Source organism: Mus caroli, unplaced genomic scaffold (genome assembly GCF_978045245.1).
Source record: "Mus caroli unplaced genomic scaffold, Mus_caroli_1 scaffold_5, whole genome shotgun sequence".
Lineage (NCBI taxonomy): Eukaryota > Metazoa > Chordata > Mammalia > Rodentia > Muridae > Mus > Mus caroli.
Genome location: NW_028227260.1, coordinates 59,653,808 through 59,672,151, shown reverse-complemented (window position 1 = coordinate 59,672,151; position 18,344 = coordinate 59,653,808). Strand labels below are relative to the sequence as shown.

The 18,344-nt window shown below is 39.2% G+C and overlaps 1 protein-coding gene and 2 non-coding genes across 3 annotated transcripts; all 3 read right to left on the bottom strand.

Annotated features, from left to right (window-relative positions):
* Positions 1-196: 196 nt before the first annotated feature.
* Positions 197-5,753, bottom strand: Hmgn5 (high mobility group nucleosome binding domain 5). The gene is made up of 4 exons (XM_021152741.3): positions 5,670-5,753; positions 5,367-5,420; positions 3,296-3,430; positions 197-1,242 (listed from the first exon to the last, which is right to left on the bottom strand). Exons 2-4 carry the CDS (start codon positions 5,418-5,420, stop codon positions 277-279), a joined length of 1,155 nt encoding a protein of 384 aa, XP_021008400.2. The 5' UTR covers positions 5,670-5,753; the 3' UTR covers positions 197-276.
* On the bottom strand, positions 4,495-4,661 carry LOC115030203 (U1 spliceosomal RNA). Its single transcript, XR_003835818.1, has one exon. It is a non-coding gene; the product is annotated as a U1 spliceosomal RNA (small nuclear RNA).
* An 11,866-nt stretch (positions 5,754-17,619) lies between the features above and the next one.
* On the bottom strand, positions 17,620-17,726 carry LOC115030130 (U6 spliceosomal RNA). The gene has a single exon (XR_003835756.1). It is a non-coding gene; the product is annotated as a U6 spliceosomal RNA (small nuclear RNA).
* Between the last annotated feature and the right edge of the window lie 618 nt (positions 17,727-18,344).

Below are 18,344 nucleotides of genomic sequence, written 5' to 3'. Positions count from 1 at the left end.
TTGAAACTCAAAGATTTCATACATAACTTACACACGATGAAATTCACAAAGTTGCAAGTATACATTTTATATTTTGCACTACTATAATCACAAAATGTATAAAGGTGTCATGTTAGGCATTTTGCAACTAATAACCTGTATGATGATGATGATCTAAGATTGAATGATGCTAAAGAAAAGCACTGTTTATAAAATATCTGATAAAAATATTTATCTCTATTAACATTACAACAGGAAGGTACGTGTTACCGAATTATGATCTCACAGAGGGCAGTTTTAGACAATACTCAGAGGCTCCTCTTTCTCTCCATCTTGTTTGAAGTCTTTGTTTTCAGCTCCTTCTTCTTCTGCCTCCACCTTGTTTTCATCACTCCCTTCATCTACAGCAACCTCTTGCTCTCCTTCTTCCTTTCTATCCTCTTTTCCACCATCTTTCTCCTTTCCATCTTCCTCATGCAGATCTTCCTTTCCACCTTCCTCATGATGACCTTCCTTCCCATCTTCCTTACACTGACCTTCTTCTCCATCTTCCTCAGGCTTACTTTCCTCTCCATCTTCCTCAGGCTGACCGTCCTTTCCATCTTCCTCATGCAGATCTTCCTTTCCATCTTCCTCATGCAGATCTTCCTTTCCATCTTCCTCAGGCTGACCTTCCTTTCCATCTTCCTCATGATGACTTTCCTTCTCATCTTCCTCAGGCTGACCTTCCTTTCCATCTTTCTCATGCAGATCCTCCTTTCCACCTTCCTCATGCATATCTTCCTTTCCATCTTCCTCAGGCTGACCTTCCTTTCCAACTTCCTTGTTTTCCTCCTCTTTGCATTTCCCATCATCCTCCTCGGCTTCCTTGTTTTGTTCTTTTACTTCTTTCTCTGTTCCAGTGTCCCCCTCTTTGTCATCTTTCTCTTCTTCCTTCTTCTCATCACCTTCTTCTTTGCCATCTTCTCCTTTTTCATTGTCTCCTTTCTCTTCTTCATCTTTGGACACCTCTGCATCTTCACTTTTGGCTGTACCTGGTTTCTCGTTTAGGCCTTCTTCTTCTATTTTTCCATCTTCCACCTCCTCACCTGTATCTTTTCGCTCTTTTCCATCTTCATCTTTCTCCACATCTTGAATGTTTGCTTCTAGCTCATCATCTTTGGCTTCTGCTGCCACTGCTTCTTTCTTTTCTCCTCCATCTTCTTCAGTATCTTCACTTATCTGTTCTTTTACTTCCTCAGCTTCCATTTTAGGAATGGGTGCCTAGATATAATGAGAAGAAAAAGATTGTAAATTCAGAGCTGTTTTCTCTCTCGAATGTTTAGTTTAGATTGATTATACTTGTTTCATGAAAAGCCTACTTATATTTTGTTTGCCAGAAAGTAGTTTTGCTATATAAGGAAAATATTCCAAATATATAGTATCTTGATACAAAGCACCACAAATAGATGTCTGCAGCCATAACTTCAGTAAAGCTTGTCTCTATAAATGCTTTTAATTACAAATATGATAAAACAAAGTAAATAAACAAAGATTGTTTATTTATTCTGTGTCATAAATTCTCAGTAAGTAAACATGTGGAGATAGTCTTTGGGAAAATAATGCTGGTTTTGATCTGTTCTTTTGAAACAAGATCTTGCCCAGGTTGGCCTTAAACTCACAGTGATTATCTGGCTTCCATCTACCAAATATTGTCTGTGTTGGTTTGAGTATAAATGGCCATGGTAGACTCATATATTTGAATGTTTAATCATCATGGAGTGGGCACTACTTGAAAAGAATTAGGTGTGGCCTTGTTGAAGGAAGTATGGCCTTGTGGTGGCCACTAGGAGTGGGCTTTGAGGTTTAAGAAGCCCAAGCCAGGCCTAGTGTCAGTCTCTCTGCTCCCTGCAAATCCAGATGTAGAACTCTCAGTTCCTACTACAGCACCACATCTGCCTGCATGCTACCATGCTCCTGCCATGATAATGGACTAGACCTCTGAAACTCTAAGCCAGCCCCAATTAAATGCTTTCCTTTATATGAGGTGCTATGATCCTGGTGTCTCTTCACAGAAAATGAAACCCTAAGACATTGGGGTAGCAGGCATGTACCACTAAGCACAATTTAGATTTGTTTGTTTGTTTGTTTGTTTTGGGTGTTTCTTCGAGACATGTTTTCATTTTGTAGCTCTGGCTGTCCTGGAACCCACCAGGTTGACGAGGCCTTAACTTCACAGAGATCTACCTACCTCTGCCTTCCAACACATTTGTGCTTTCTTTTTTCCTTTTTAATTCTTTAATCCTTTTTTACAGTCCAGTCTTTATGTCCCTCCAGGTCTACCCTCTGGCTGTTCCTCCTCATCCCATACCTCCTCCCTCCTACGACAGCCTGTCTCCAAGAAGATGTCCCCACATCTACTCCCACCCCAACAGACTTCCCCACTCCCTGGGGTCTCCAGTCTCTCAAGGGTCAGGTGCATCTTCTCTCACTGAGACCAGACTTGGCAGTCTTCTGCTGTATATGTGTTCGGTGCCTTATATCTGCTGGTGTATGCTGTGTGGTTGGTGGCTCAGTGTCTGAGAGATCATGGGTGTCAAAAATTACTTGAAAATCCTTAATGATTACTTAGATATTACATACCTGCACATATTTGATTTGATAGCTCACTTTAGGTACTTTACTAGAATACCTAAAAATGTAGTATAAATTAAATATGTAGCATTCATTAAAAACATGATACATGTCTGGCCACGTCATTCAGTTGATAGACTGCTTGAGTATATGAAGCTCTAAGTTGGGTCACGAGCCTTGCATAAATTAGGTGTGTGTGGTGGTGCAGGTCTGTAATCATAGCGCTTAGTACGTGGAGGTAAGGAGGACCAGAAGAGGAAGTAGAGACAAGGAGGACCAGAAGTTCCAGGTCATTCTTGACTCTATAATGAGTTTGAGGCTGTCCTTGGCTACAGGAGACCTTGTCTGGAACAAAAAGTTCTATGACAGTTTATAGAAGAAATAAAATGTCATTTTTCTGAGAAAAGAAGTTACAAATAGTCTACGCATTGAGAAAAAGAATTAAAGTTTGGCTTAAATTTAATAAGAGAATTATATTTGTTGTAAGTCATTCTTACTGGCATTGTTAAATCAATATTAATGCTAACCAACTGCTTGTGCTACAACTACCTGCAAAGCTCATATTTTCCATTCATTTTCTATTTAGATACCATTTTACCACAGAACCACTATTCATTTTCTAGTTCTGCTTTTAAAGTAAAAGGCAAATATGATTATTTTCACTTGCATTGTTAAGTTTTCAAGAAGATATATTTCCAGGTACCTCCATAATCTTGGCTTCTCCATTTTCAGCATTTTCCATGTTGCATTCGTCTTTAACATCTTCTGGCTTGGTTTCAGGAATTGGTATGGTACTTGCATCTTTGTTTTCTTCCACGACATTTGTGGTCTTGGTTTTCTGCCCAGCAACATGAAAATAAAAAATACGGAGTTTAGCTGCTAGGTTGATTCAATAGCTAAAGATCTATTAGCAGCTGATAAAATAATTTAGGGAGAGCATTAACATACTACACATAAATCTGACAGCAATAAAAATAACATAATTCTTTCAGTGATACTTCTAAACCAATATTAAAAATGCATTGTTATACTGATATAAATTAAAGAAATATGTTTTTATGATGAGTGTAATGATAAGTACTAAGTTAGTGTTGACTAGTGCCCACCAAGGTACAATTCCCAGCTTCAGGTTAGATAAATTGAATATCTCTTACCTAAATTCAGTTTATTACTGTCTAGTCTAATCGTTAACAAGAAGGTTGTGTTAGTTATAAAGTCTCCATCGGTAGTAATTAAGAGAAATGTCATGTTAGAACATCAATTTAGACACATCTAGAAGAGATCACTATAGGATGCAGCTGTTTAAATCTTTATATGTATAAACCTTTTCTTTCTTTTTTTTTTTTTTTTTTTTTTTTTTTTGGTTTGCTATAAGAAAGTACATTGCTTAAGTGTATATGTAGTGGGAAGATTTCAGATGCCAGAAAAAAAAAATGCTTAAACCCTAGATCTTTCACTTATATAGAGAGATGTTGAGAAATGGTATAAATCTCTCAGATTGTGTTTTCATATATAAAATGATAATACCACGAACATTGTTGGGAAATTGAGAAAATGCAAAGGGAATTATGTTAGAAATTATATACTGCAATGTACATAAAAGCTATTATTCTGTTAACAAATAAGTAACAGATCTGAGAAAGATACTCTTTACAGGGCATGATTATATAACACCCCTCATGGTTTACTCCTATACTTTTCCCACCTTCCTGCTCTCAGTGCAACTTGCAGAACAGTTCAATGGCTAGTGCTCCATCAATATATAAATTGACTGATTGAGATAATTAAACAAGGGCTTTGTAAATAAAAAATATCAAAGCAGCTTACAAGAATGACAATAGTTTGCTGTGTCTTCAGTCACAAAATGATGAGATTAGATGATGTCAAAAATTATTTCTCCCACAGGGGAAAGCACTAATGCAGTCCCCCACTACCTTCAATTGTACAGTCAAGTTCCCTATAGCTTGGGAAATCACAGGGGTCAGCACATCTGGAGTGCAATGGATAATAAGCCTCTCCGTGGGAAAACCACCTCTGTGATCATGGTGTGTCCCCTGCTAGGTAAGTATTCAGAATTATTGTGGAGGTCTTTTTGGAGGGAGGAAGGAATTATTTATAGTCTACCATCTAGGGAAGTCAGGGCAGGAATCTGGAGGCAGGTATGAAGCAGAAGCCACAGAGGAACACTGCTTGCTGGCTTCCCCTCATCAAATATTTTTATAACTTTAATCTTTTCTGATTCTTGTAATTGTTAGAAAAAATGTTTATAAAGCAATTAACAGTGAACTTAGTATTAATTTTACTTCTCTTTGAGCCTGTCATTAGCTCTAACATATAAGCACTGAAGTCTATATAAAATCAGTTGATTCCATTTAAAGCAACAAACATGATAGCACTTCCTGAAGCGTTATCAAATATTAGTTACTGCTATTACTATAATACACTATTGAGTTATTGCAGTTTATGGCCTTCGTTTTCCCAGGAATATTGGTAAATCTCAAAGGCATATTCATTTAATGGTTCTACCCATCAACATTTTTATTATACATTTACAATATTGTATTGAAACTACCAAATAAAAATGCTAAGACACAGCTACCAATCAGAAAACATATACAAATATTCACCACCCAGCAGATCTATATGTCTTGTATTATACATTAGATTTCTGTCTAAGCAAGCTACAAAGAAAACAAAAGGATCAGCTGTGTGCACTTTCACAATTTATATCTAAACAAATTATTTTCCGCAGCCTTGTTAATTTGAATATTTACCCTTGAAGTTGATGCTCTTTTAGGTTTCAACTCCGGTGTAAAGGGCACAGGCATCTGCATCAGAAAATGTCATTATATAAGAAACGAGGTAGAAATCATATTTGAAGAAAGAGCACTAACAATGAAATCCATAAGTATGATTTAAACCAAGCACTAGGAAAAGAACCCTTTCCTTAATGTGTAAAGTTCCTCCCATAAACCTTCCAAATAACCCCTGTATTAAACATAATATTATGCAGGCTTTCCCAAATCTAAAAACTCGATTCCATGATACATGGGCAGCATTTTATAAACATCACTTACAGCAGACAGTCGGGCTGATCTTCTCTTTGGCTGGAAATGAAAAAAAAAATAGCCAAAAGAATTATAATTATACAATCTAGAATTATTTTTATGAGAAAATATTTGGTGAGGCACTATGTAAATGTTGCTATTAAGGAAATGATTATAAATTTTGTTAAGAAATGTCATAGACACATCTGATCCAACCCCTAAACCTTTCACATGTTAAAGGGAATAAAATCTCATGGCAAGCTTCTTTCACTGTGATAAATCAGCAAAATGGCTATTTCCAAGGAGCACATTTTAAAATGAAAATATACCTTTTTGCTCACCAACTGACTGACAAAACAGAATTTGAGCCTAAGAAGGTGCTCTCTGGACCTTATGACAAGCACAGTAGGGTCCGAAATGCCAAAACATCTGTCATTTTTTTTATTAGTGTACTTTGACACAGCACCAGACACAACATTAGTGCTCATGTGGTACAAATATAACTACCAGCATTTTTACCTAGTTATGTGTCTTTAGTTTCTAAAATGGGTACATCCCCCCCCCCCCCCAGAGAAACTCACAAACTAAAGACACTCACCTCCTGGCTCACATCACCTGCAGCCTATGTAGAGGGAGAAAATACAAAAAAGAAATAGGATCATCAATATAAACATGTAGAGCAGAAAATGTCGCCAACTTTAGACACTTGTGACTTTTTCCCTGGGCCCCTGCTCCAGCAGCCACGTGCTGCTTCTAGCCCCTCTTCAACACCTACTGTTTTAGTAATATGAAATGTGGACCAAGATGCAAAGTCATGCTTAAGACCTGTTTACAAAGGGTCAGTGTAACATTTTTTAATAAATAAGGTGTCTTAAGAACACACCATTTTCATTTTGAAATCCACCTGCTCTAATGTTAAAGCCAAAACAAGTGTTGGGCGGGACGAAGGAAGGCGGAGCTTCTTGCAGTTTCCCTTTCTTGCCTTATGTTTGCTATGCAATTGTATCTATCTGACCAGCTCTACTGATTATGGACTATTCTCCTCCTCAAGTTCTGCATACAAAACAACAATCCCACCATACTTTCAAGGAAGGAGGTCTTTGTTCTAACGTCAACGTTTTGTTCAGAGAAGCAGGAGGCGGATTTTAAAACTTCCCGCCACTACCTGCTACAAGGTTGCTGTCAGCTCTGCAAAATAGCAAGATCCATTGCACAAGACGAAAAGAGCCTGGCGGCTGGAGCCTCGGGAAGGGGGGTGGTGATTAGAAACAATTGCTTTCGGTATCTGAGTAGCCCTTTACCCTGGGAATTACCAGGCTATTATTTCAATGATACAGCCCCAGAGCACTGAGGAATTTCAGCCTCATTTCTATGTTCTAGGAATACGGAAGGCGGACGGATTCACAAGAATATATAAACAATCATAAGGCTTTTACATTAACACAGAATTTCATTTTATGATTTCACCAAGCAATGAAATAGCATTCCATTTTAGTTGTAAGATACTCGGGGGAGGGGGAGGGGAGGAACACACAAACACTGAGTTTCAACTTATATGTGCGCGGAGACAGGAATTTTGAAGTGAAGGGTTACAGAAGACCTGTAGCCCTTGGTAGCTCGGATCAACTCCCCATGTCTAAAGTGAACTAATCTCACGCCACCCCACCATCCAACGCTGTTAGTAGTTTCTCGGACGCGGCTCTCTAATCACCTTTCCACCTTTAACTAGAGAGTTCCGAGAGTGCCAAATCTCTCAGATCTAAAGTTTCTAATTACAGCGGTGAATCTCTCCCTTCTCTAGGACAGTTTGAAGTCTGCGCCGCCTAATGGCACAGGATTACCATTGCATAGCCATCTGGCATGACAAGAAGTGGAGGAGGGAAGAGGGGGGAAAAAGGAAAAAAGAAAACGGAAAGAACAAAGGCAAAAAACAAGAGAAAGCCAGGGCTTTCGTTCCCCCAAACGGGACGGTTCTCTGAGAAAAACGGGAGGTAGAGGAGGAAGCTGGCGCTGGAAGTGTGGTTGGGAGAAGAGTTCTCCAATAGGGTAAGCGGAGGAAGGGGGGTGGGGTAGGAAGCGACAGCACAGCGCTATGGCTGTTTGTAATTCAGCATGGAGACACCTCTCAAACGATTCTCTCGCTTAAACAAAACAAGCCAAAAGTGAACTACCAGTTGCATACGAGACCTTCTGAAACCAAACACAGACGGATCGCTACCTTTCCCTCGCCTTCCATTCAGGACATCATAAAATCAAACTAGAAGCCAAAATGATCTTTCAAAAAGATACAAATCTCTGCGGTAGGAAATATGTATTTCGGCAGCTAATATCCCGTCTATCTTCCCATTTCACTTACCTTTCTTTTGGGCATTGTTGCAGCTCTCCGTAGGAGATCCTTAGGCAGGAGGGAAAAAAGCCGAGAGGAGTCTCTGCCTGACCGCTCCGCGAGCGACTGAGTTTTCAATGAACTAATTGCAGCACGATATGTACTCGCGTCCCCCCTCCCCCTAAAAAAAATCTCTCGTTATTGGCAACATTAAACACGCCAAGACGCAACCAAACTACGTGAATGGTTACCCGAAGTGGGAGCCAGGTTGGAGTGACAGGCTGTCAGGCCAATGAGGGGAGGTGGCCGGTTCGGAAGGCGTGGCCCGCGAACTTGCCCGAAGCCCTCGTATGCTGCCGGCTTTGACTGCCTCTAGGGTGCCGGAGTCCACGCACTTAGCAGACGCCTAGTGCTCCAACGTGACCAGCAGGAAATCCAGTTTTCTTGCCTTTTTACCCTTTTTTAAGTTAGAACGACAAGCGAAAGCTCAAACAGTTGGTTTTTCCCCCCCATGATCTCCACCCCCCTTCCTTCTTCGCGCGGGGTGGCGGGCCCTTTTGAGACCGGATTGAGCCAGAAGCTCCAGTCTTTCCCAGTTAGCAAAAGGGCGAGGTTGGAGTGACAGGATCTCCCGTTTAGAGACCAGAAAAAGAGTAGGGAACGTTTCTGGTCGTGAGAACTTCCCGCCAATGCTGAACTGTAGTCCTGGCTTTAGAAGGGTGCCAGAACTGCGCGCCTCCCTCAGGTGGAGAGTAGCAATAAATCTGGGACCTGGAAGAGCAGGACTCCACTGCAGGCCGCCTACCTTCTAAAAGAGCTAGTACTCCGCCTGGAGGGAATCGAGCAAGAATTAAAAGGGGCCACGCGGGAAGTCAGTAATAACAGAGGTCTACCCAGAGGAAAAACAGTGACTTTAATGGATTTGTAATTTAAATATGATATTTAGGACTACATAGAAAACCAAACCATTCGTTATCTTTATTACTGAAACTTGAGGTGTCTTCTTATTTTTTTTATTTTTATTTTTTATTTTTTTTATTTTTTGGCCCACGGAAGTGCCCCCTGAACCTATTCTAGTCTCAGACAGTGTTTACGTAGCAGCTTTCTGTTCTGAGAATCTTCCATTTGCCTTCTAGTGTCAGAGTCTGAGACCTAAACGTTTGGTGAAAAGAAAAGAATAAGATGCTTAGAAAAAAATTCCGGTTAAAACAGAGCGCTGAGGGCTGCTAATTGTTACTGGAACTAGGCAAGCTGGGTCCCTGCAGCCTTTTTTGAGATGTGCTTTGCTTCAGTTGTTGAAAAAGCTAATTGTATTTAAAAGTGCTTCAACAACAGTCTCCATTCCCTAAGCTGAAAGTCTAATCAGAAAAGGAAATTAACCTTTTAAACAGTTAACTTAGAAATTTAGGCCCCGGCCTAGTGGTGTATGGCTTTGATCCCAGCACTTGGGAGGCAGAAGCAGGAAGATCACTGTGAGATCAAGACTAGCCTGGTCTACATATGACAAGCAAGCCAGAGTTACCTAGTAAACCCTGCTTTACTGTGTCCCCTCCCCCAACTCTTTTTCTGTTCCTGTAGCTTAAAGAAAAAGCAGACCGTCCATTTCAAAGAGTACTAGCCCGGATTGGCGGTGGCAAGGTAGCAGTGAGATGCTGAGATTCAAGTCATTCTAGGCTAAATAGACATCCTGCCACAAACAAACAAACAAACAAACCAAACATGACTACCTATGTGATTTACAGATTACCAAACCATCTGTCCAATCTAAAACGCACCCTGACAGAGCCTATCCTTTTGAGTTTTGTCCCATCTTCCCTAGCGTTTAGCCTGGGGAGTTAAACAAACCACTTACCCTAAGACCTACTGAACCTACTCCAGTAACTTCACATTGCATTCTTATGCAAGTAGACAACTGAAAGGCGCATTTACATTTGCTTCCTTGGCCTGCAGTTATGTGTCATCTGACCAGGCTCCAGATGTGCCTTTTAGTTACCTTTAAGTGAAAGCATAGTTGGAAGAACCTAGGTATATTTCAGTAATTTGATTTTCTGAGAGAAAATTGGTTTCAATATAAGAATTGTCTCATAGGATAAGGGAAAAATGAAGAGAATGAAAATGTGTTAGCGATCGAATGTATCCATTCAACGTATTCTTATTTACCATTATTTTGTGGGTTAGATTTTTGTTTTTGTAGACTGGCTTATAAAAATGCAACCCCCTGTGGCATGCAAAGTGGCAGTACACAGTTTCTGCCCTTTAGGATTTTTGTAGCTCTGTAGGATTGAGAAAACAGATGCATATGTATTTACAAATCAAAGTTGCATATATTATATGAATTGTGAAGTTTATAGTTAATAATGCCGTGGGGGTGAGGTGGGAAGGCTCCTTTTCAAAAGCGTTTGAAGAAGGCTTTTGGTATCTGGCCCTGAACATTTGTGGAGATAGTTACTCTATAACACTGCAGAGGCAAAGTTTGGACTTGTTAAGGGAACAGACTGCCCAGTCCGAGTAAATTGAAACAAATGATGAAGATGAACTCAGGGAAGTAAATCTCAAGTTGAAGGCAACTTTAAATATGCTGTCAGAGTGAGTGAGCTCTGGCACCTCTCAGGTTTGTCAGCTATTTTCTGCTTTGGTCAGTCTTTCCTCCCTGGAGCTCAACCTGTCCAAATTGTGATTTCTGCTTTTCAGATTGCCTAAATGTGAAACTTTTATCTAGCTCTTCACTCCACCCCCATAATTCTTTTGAGTAGTAAACAAGATGGGTGTCTTTTGTGCCAGTCAACTTCCTTTAGTTCTTGGCCTTTGTGACCTGTGTCTGAAGCTCCATTACTTACAGTGTCACCTACAAAATATACCAATGGATGCAGTCCTAGTCTAGTATGACTACTACTTCTTCTTCTTCTTCTTCTTCTTCTTCTTCTTCTTCTTCTTCTTCTTCTTCTTCTTCTTCTTCTTCTTCTTCTTCTTCTTCTTCTTCCTCTTCTTCTTCGATTTATTCATTTATTTTATGTATACGAGTACACCATTGCTCTCTTCAGACATACCAGAAGAGGGCATTAGATCCCATTAGAGATGGTTGTGAGCCATCCTGTGGTTACTGGGAATCAAACTCAGGTCCTCTGGAAGAGCAGTAGGTGCTCTTAAGCATTGAGCCATCTCTCCAGCCCCCTAGTATTACTTTTTTATCAAAGCTTTTGCTAATCATTTCAGCACACCAAAGCCCATATTATATAATTTAGATTAAATCACCAAGTTCCACAAGCAAGGTCTATGTACCCTGGCTGACCTGAAACTCTACTTACATGAAGCTGGCTTGTCACTCACAGAGATCCATCTGCCTCTGTCCCCAAGTGTTCCTATGAAATGCATGTAACAGCACATCTAGTCATGCCCAACTTTGACTGGAAATTGACTCAAACTTGTTTTTCTTTCCTGGATATTTTTCATCACATCAGATGCCAGGTTTCTCCTGCAAAGTTTACCATAGTTACAAATTATTTTTCCAAAATTTATAAATTATTACACAGTCTGAATTTTATTTCATGCAATGGTCAATGTGAGACTTTTTAATGGATCACTTATTTGTAAAATTACACTAGTTTGTTTCTCTTTTTTTATTAAAAGCTATGAATACTGATTGCCTGGCAATTATCCACAGGATAATTTCCCTTAGCTATTAAGTATGCCTACTATGACTGTCACAATTTAGAGTAACTGTAGCATGTCCATTCAGTAACCAGTGGGAAATGGGTTAGGAAGATGTAAAATTTACAGATTAAATATATCAACATTAAGAATGTTTGCCACAGAGAATCTAAAATAAAATATTAACATTATGTGCTTATGAGAAAAGGGATGGGAGGGAGTTAAGAGGAAAAAACGATCTTCAGATGTTCTGCACATTCACTTCATATATATATATATATATATATATATATATATATATATGAATAATAAAAATATTCTCGATGCACTATTTTACATACAAGGGAATCACAAAGGTACTGAATGGTAATAAATATCATCTTTTCCATGTTAAAGTACCTCTGGCTTTGGTTACACTTGGTTATCATTAGCATTCCTGCTATATGCTAAAACGTGAAAAAACATCTGAAAATTGCTTAATATTATTTGCCTATAATAAAACAAATCTTACTATAACAAAAATCATATTTTGAATATACTAGTTGGGTTTTTTTGTGTGTGTGTGTGGTAAACGTTATGCCCCAAATGAATCCAATGCATCAATCAGAGCACTCATTTTTTTTTTAAGATTTATTTATTTATTATATGTAAGTACGCTGTAGCTGTCTTCAGACACTCCAGAAGAGGGCATCAGATCTCGTTACGGATGGTTGTGGGCCACCATGTGGTTGCTGAGATTTGAACTCAGGACCTCCAGAAGAGCAGTTGGTGCTCTTACCTGCTGAGCCATCTCATCAGCCCTGAGCACTCATTTTTGATATGAGTTAGTTTACTGGTAGCCCTTTCCTGAGACTGCATCTTGAAACATTGTGAAACTGAGAATCTAAGACTTTCTTTCTCCAGGTTTAAGACTAACAAGACACTGAATTCTGAGGAGCCTCTGATAGGGTGCCTTTTGAAGGTGTGCTTCTAGTGGAAGAAAAAAATTAAAAAAACAAAACAGTAAATTTTTATTTTAATATTTAAATCAATTACATTTTAAACTTTCAGACATTAAAACTTAGAAGAAACTAAATGGAGATTTTCTAGTTAAGTACTCTTGTAATGCAGATCAGCACACTCAAGTACAGACAGCTTAAATGCATTGCCTGTGGCCATCTATCAGAGGTGGTGCAGGGTTTTGTTTGTTTTGTTTTTAATATTTTGTTCTGAAAATTCAAAGCTGGTTTCAAATATAGGAGGGCACCTACTATAACTTTTCATTTTTTAAAAAAAACATTTCTTAATTCAGCTTTAAAGTCTTCTACTTTCCTTAAATTCATTTAATAGTTTACTTAAGTATGCCACTATTTAAAATGTTGAAAATAATTTTATTTATTTAAAGTGTACACATTTTATTGGATATTTTATTTATTTACATTTCAAATGTTATCCCTGTTCTCCTCCTGAAACCCCTAGCCCTACCCCCTACCCCTGCTCACCAACACACCAACTCCCACTTCCTGGCCCTGGCATTTCCCTCCACTGGGGCATAGAGCCTTCACAGGACCAAGGGCCTCTCCTCCCATTGTCTGACTAGGCCATCCTCTGCTATATATGCAGCTGAAGCCATGAGTCCCACCATGTGTAAAGCGTACACATTTATACACATGTACACACACAGGGATAATTATTTTAGTCAAGAAAAGTAACACATCTGTTAACTCATTTCTGTGGGGAAAAACACCTAAAATCTCATATCTTAGCAATTTTCCTGAAAAATTACTGAACTTTCCTAATAAACTTTATGTTCATTTTGGTATGGATAACATCTATGTTTTCTTGAATAAAATATAAGATCTTTTAAATCTTAATTTTGAAATGTTTTACTTTCTGTCTTAATGCACAACTAATAAATACTAAGATACTGATTGAAGCACTTCTATATTCTGTGGAACTTTCACTGAGGTAAGTCTGTCTTTAAAGAAATTATATTTTGGGGCTGAAGAGATGGCTCAGCAGTTAAGAGCACTGACAGCTCTTCCAGAGGTCCTCAATTCAATTCCCAGCAATCACATGGTTGCTCACAAACATTTGTAATAGGATCTGAAAAAGCAAGAGTGTACTCACATATATAAAATAAATAAATATTTTTTAAAAAAGGAATTCTATTTTATATTTTCTTTGACCAATGTGTTAATATGTTCTATGATATCATCTATGCCTGAGATTCTCTCTTCTATCTCTTGTATTTTGTTGGTGATACTTGCATCTGTAGCTCTTGATCTCCTTCTTAGGTTTTTCATCTCCAGGGTTGCCTCCACTTGTGATTTCTTTATTGTTTCTATTTACATTTTTCTGTCTTCTGCCATTTTGTTCAATTCCTTCACCTACTTGATTGTATTTTCCTGTATTACTTTAAGGGATTTATTTGTTTCCTCTTTAATGGCTTCTACCTGTTCGCCTGTGTTTTCCTGAATTTCTTTTTCTTTTCTTTTCTTTTCAATTATTTTATTACATTACAGTCCTTGCTTCCTTCCTTGTCTCCCCTCCCACAGTTCCGCATTCCATTTCTCCTCCCCCTTGCCTCTTAAAGTGTGCTCCTCCCAACTAGGGCTCCCCCTTCTCTGGGCCTCAAATGTCTCAAGTATTAAGCATATCTTCTCCCACTGAGGCCAGACCAGACAGACCTCTGCTATCTATGTGCCAGGGGCCTCAGACAAGCCAGTGCAGGCTCCTGCTTTGGTAGCTTAGTCTCTAGAAAATCCCAGGGCTCTGGGTTAATTGAGATTGCTGGTCTTCATATGGGATTGCTATCCCCTTCAGCTTTTTCAATCCTTCCCCTAATTCAATCATAGTGGTCCCCGACTTCAGTTCAATGGTTGGGTGTAAGTATTTGCATCTGTCTCAGTCAACTTCTGGTAGGACCTCTCAGATGACAGCCATGCCAAGCTCCTGCCTGTAAGCATGTTATAGCATCAGTAATAGTGTCAGGCCTTGGTGTCCTGTTCCCCACCACCACCCCACCCCACCCCACCCACACACACAATAAGGTAGATCCCAAGCTGGGCCCATCATTGGACCGCCTTTCCTTCAGTCTCTTCTCCATTTTTGTCCCTGCAGTTCTTTCAGACAGGAACAACTCTGGGTCAGAAATGTTGACTGTGGGTTAGTAACCCAGATCCTCCACTTGAGGCCCTGTCTATCTACTGGAGGTGGACTCTTTGAGTTCCTTTTCCCCAGTGTTGAGCATTTTGGTTAAGGTCACTCCCATTAAGTCCTGAGAGTTTCTCTCCTCCAGGGTCTCTGGTACTTTCTAGAGGGCCCCTCAGCTCCCATCCCCTGAGGCAGTTTATTTGCATTCATTCTCTTGTTCTCTCCTGTTCCCCTCCCCATTACATGATCCTAGTCTCCTTTTCCCCCTCCTTTCTCTCACCATGGTCCCTCCCTCCCTCCCTCCCTCTGCTTTCCACAATTATTTTCTCCCCCCTTCTAAGTGGTATGGGAAACATCCTTACTTGGGCCTTTCTGCTTGTTAAACTTCTTAGGGTCTATGAGTTTTATCCTAGGTATTCTGTACATTCTGACTAATATCCACTTATCAGTGACTACATACCATGCATGTCCTTTTGGATCCAAGTTACCTCACTGAGGATGATATTTTCTAGTTCCATCCATTTGCCTACAAAATTCATGATGTCTTTGTTTTTAATAGCTGAATAGTATTTCCATTGTGTAAATGAACCACATTTTCTGTATTTATTCTTCAGTTGAGAGACATCTGGTTTGTTTCCAGCTTCTTGCTATCACAAATAAGGCTGCTTTCAGGCAACCACGTGAGGTCTTGGGAGGAGCTAGGGCCTGTGGCAATTACTTTAGGCAGGTGGTCAAGGATGTTTGTCAAGAGCTAGATAGGCCTAGCTTCTGAAATTTAGGGCAGGTGGGAGAGACAGAGATAAGAAATTTATAAGGGCTTCTTTTCCAGTCAGGAGATAGCAGCACCCAGCAATTGTGCCAGAAGGCAAGTTTAAATTAGACAACTGTGTGTCTGTATCTTTTAACAGTGGATTCAAGGGAAGCTGGGAGGAGGCTGGTAGCATGGTTACCTCCCAGAGTAAAGGCTGGTAGAGCATAAAACTACAAGCTCAGTTTTCCTGGATTTGGTTTTTGAGAATTATATTGATTATTCTTGCATCACTATTTATAAGCAAAGTTGGTCTGACATTCTCTTTTTTTGTTGGGTCTTTGTGTGGTTTATGTATCAGAGTAACAGTGGTTTCATAGAGTGAATTAGGTAGTGTTCCTTCTGTTTCTATTTTGTTGAATAATTTGAGGAGTAGTATTATTAGCTCTTCTTTGAAGATGTGGTAGGATTTTGACTAAAAACATCTGTTCCTGGGATTTCTTTTTTTTTTTTTTTTTTGGTTAGGAGGTTTTGAATAGCTATTTCTAATTCCTTATGGGTTATGGGAGTGTTTAAATAGTTTACCTGATCTTGATTTAACTTTTCAGATGTGGTATCAATCCAGGAAATCATCCATTTCATCTAGATTTCCCAGTTTTATATAATATAGGTTTTTGTAGTGGGTTCTGATGATTTTTTGAATTTCCTCAGTTTCTGTTGTTATCTCTCCCTTTTGATTTCTGTTTTTGTTAATTTGAATATTGTCTCTGTGCCCTTTAGTTAGTTTGGCTAAGGGTTTATTTATCTGGTTGATTTTCTCAAAGAAGCTGCTCTTGGTTTTGTTATATAGTTCTCTTTGTTTCTACTTGGTTGGTTTCAGCCCTGAGTTTGATTTTTTCCTGCATTCTACTCCTCTTGGGTGTGTTTGCTTCTTTCATTTCTAGAACTTTCGGGTGTAATGTTAAGTTGCTTGTATGGGATCTCTCCAATTTCTTTATGAAGTCACCTAGTGCTATGAATTTTCCTCTTAACACTGTTTTCATTGTGTCCCATAAATTTGTGTATGTGTCTTCACTTTTATTGAATACTATATCTTTCTTTTTTTTTCCTTGACAAACTTATCATTGAGCAGAGAGTTGTTCAGTTTCCATGGATATGTGGACTTTCTGTTGTTTTTGTTGTTATTGAAATCTAGCCTTAGTCCATGGTGATCAGATAGAATGCATGGGATTATTTCAAGCTTCTTGTATCTGTTGAGGCTTGTTTTGTGTCCAGTATAGGGTCAGTTTTAGAGAAGGTTCCATGAGATGATGAGAGGAAAATATATTCTCTTATTTGGGTGTGAAATTCTCTGAATATATCTATTAAATCTATTTGGTTCATAACTTCTGTTAGTTTCACTGTGTCTCTGTTTAGTTTCCATTTCAATGACCTGTTCTTTGGTGAGAGTGGGGTGTTGAAATCTCCCACCATTATTGTGTGAGGTTCAACATGTATTTTGAGCATTAGTAAAATTTCTTTTACTAATGTGGGTGCCCTTGCATTTGGGGCATTGAAACTTCCTCTTGGTGGATTTTTCTTTTGATCAATATAATGTGTCCTTCCCCATCTCATTTGATAACTTTTGGTTGAAAGGCTCTTTTATTGGATATTAGAATGGCAACTCAAGCTTGTTTCTTGGAAACATTTGCTTGGAAAATGTTCTTCCAGTCTTTTACGCTGAGGTAGTATCTGTCTTTGTTACTGAGGTGTGTTTCTTGTGTGCAGTAAAATGCTGGGTCCTGTTTATGTATCCAGTCTGTTAGCCTATATCTTTTTATTATTATTATTATTTTATTATCTTGAGATATATTAAAGACAGATGACTGTTAGTTCCTGTTATTTTTGTTGCTGGAGGTGGTATTATGTGCATGTGATTCTCTTTTTAGTTTGTTGTGAATTGTTTAATTTTTTGTGTTTTCTTGGGTGTAGTTACCCTCCTCATGTTGGGGAATCTCTGTATGGCTGGATTAGTAGAAAGATACTGTTTAAATTTGGTTTTGTTATGGAATATCTTGGTTTCTCCATCTTTGGTGATTGAGAGTTTTGCTGGGTATAGTAGCCTGGACTGGCATTTGTGTTCTAAAAATATGGAGTACTTCACGAACTTGTATGTTATACCTGCGTGGAGGCCATGCTAATCTTCTCTGCATCACTCCAATTTTAGTATCTGTACTGCTGAAGCAAGCACTTCCTGTATTTCTTTAAGGGAGTTATTTTTGTTCTCCTTAAAGATCTTTATCATCATCATGAGAAGGGATTTTTATGTCAGAATCTTGCTTTTTGGGAGTGTTAGAGTATCCAGGGCTAGCTGTGGCAGAAGAACTGGGTTCTGATGGTGCCAAATTACATTGGGTTCTGTCCCTTATGTTCTTGGGATTACCTCTTGCCATCTGGCTATCTCTGGTGTTAACTGGTCTGGGTGTCTCTGACAGAAGCCAGCCTCCTTGGAGTCAGGTAACTGGGTTAGAGTCAGTCTGGGAGGAAGTAGTGCTGTCTCTGGTTTAAGGGTGCCTCCTGTGCCTTTGGTTAGAGCAGGTCTCCTGCATCCCTGGTTAGGGCAGACCTCCTATATTCCTGCTTCAGGTTTCTTCTGGCTCCTTAGAAGCCTCACCTATGCAGACTACTCTTATAAAAGAAAGCACACAGCAATTGACAAATGCCCTTGGCTTCCTGTTTGAATATTTGAAAGGAGAGCTTATTTCCAAGGAAGCATCTGTTTCTCAGAGCCTCAGACACCAGTGAGACCTGATTAGAAGCAATCTCTTTCCACTGAGAAAACAGTAGCCTGTAGAATAGATTGTGTGTG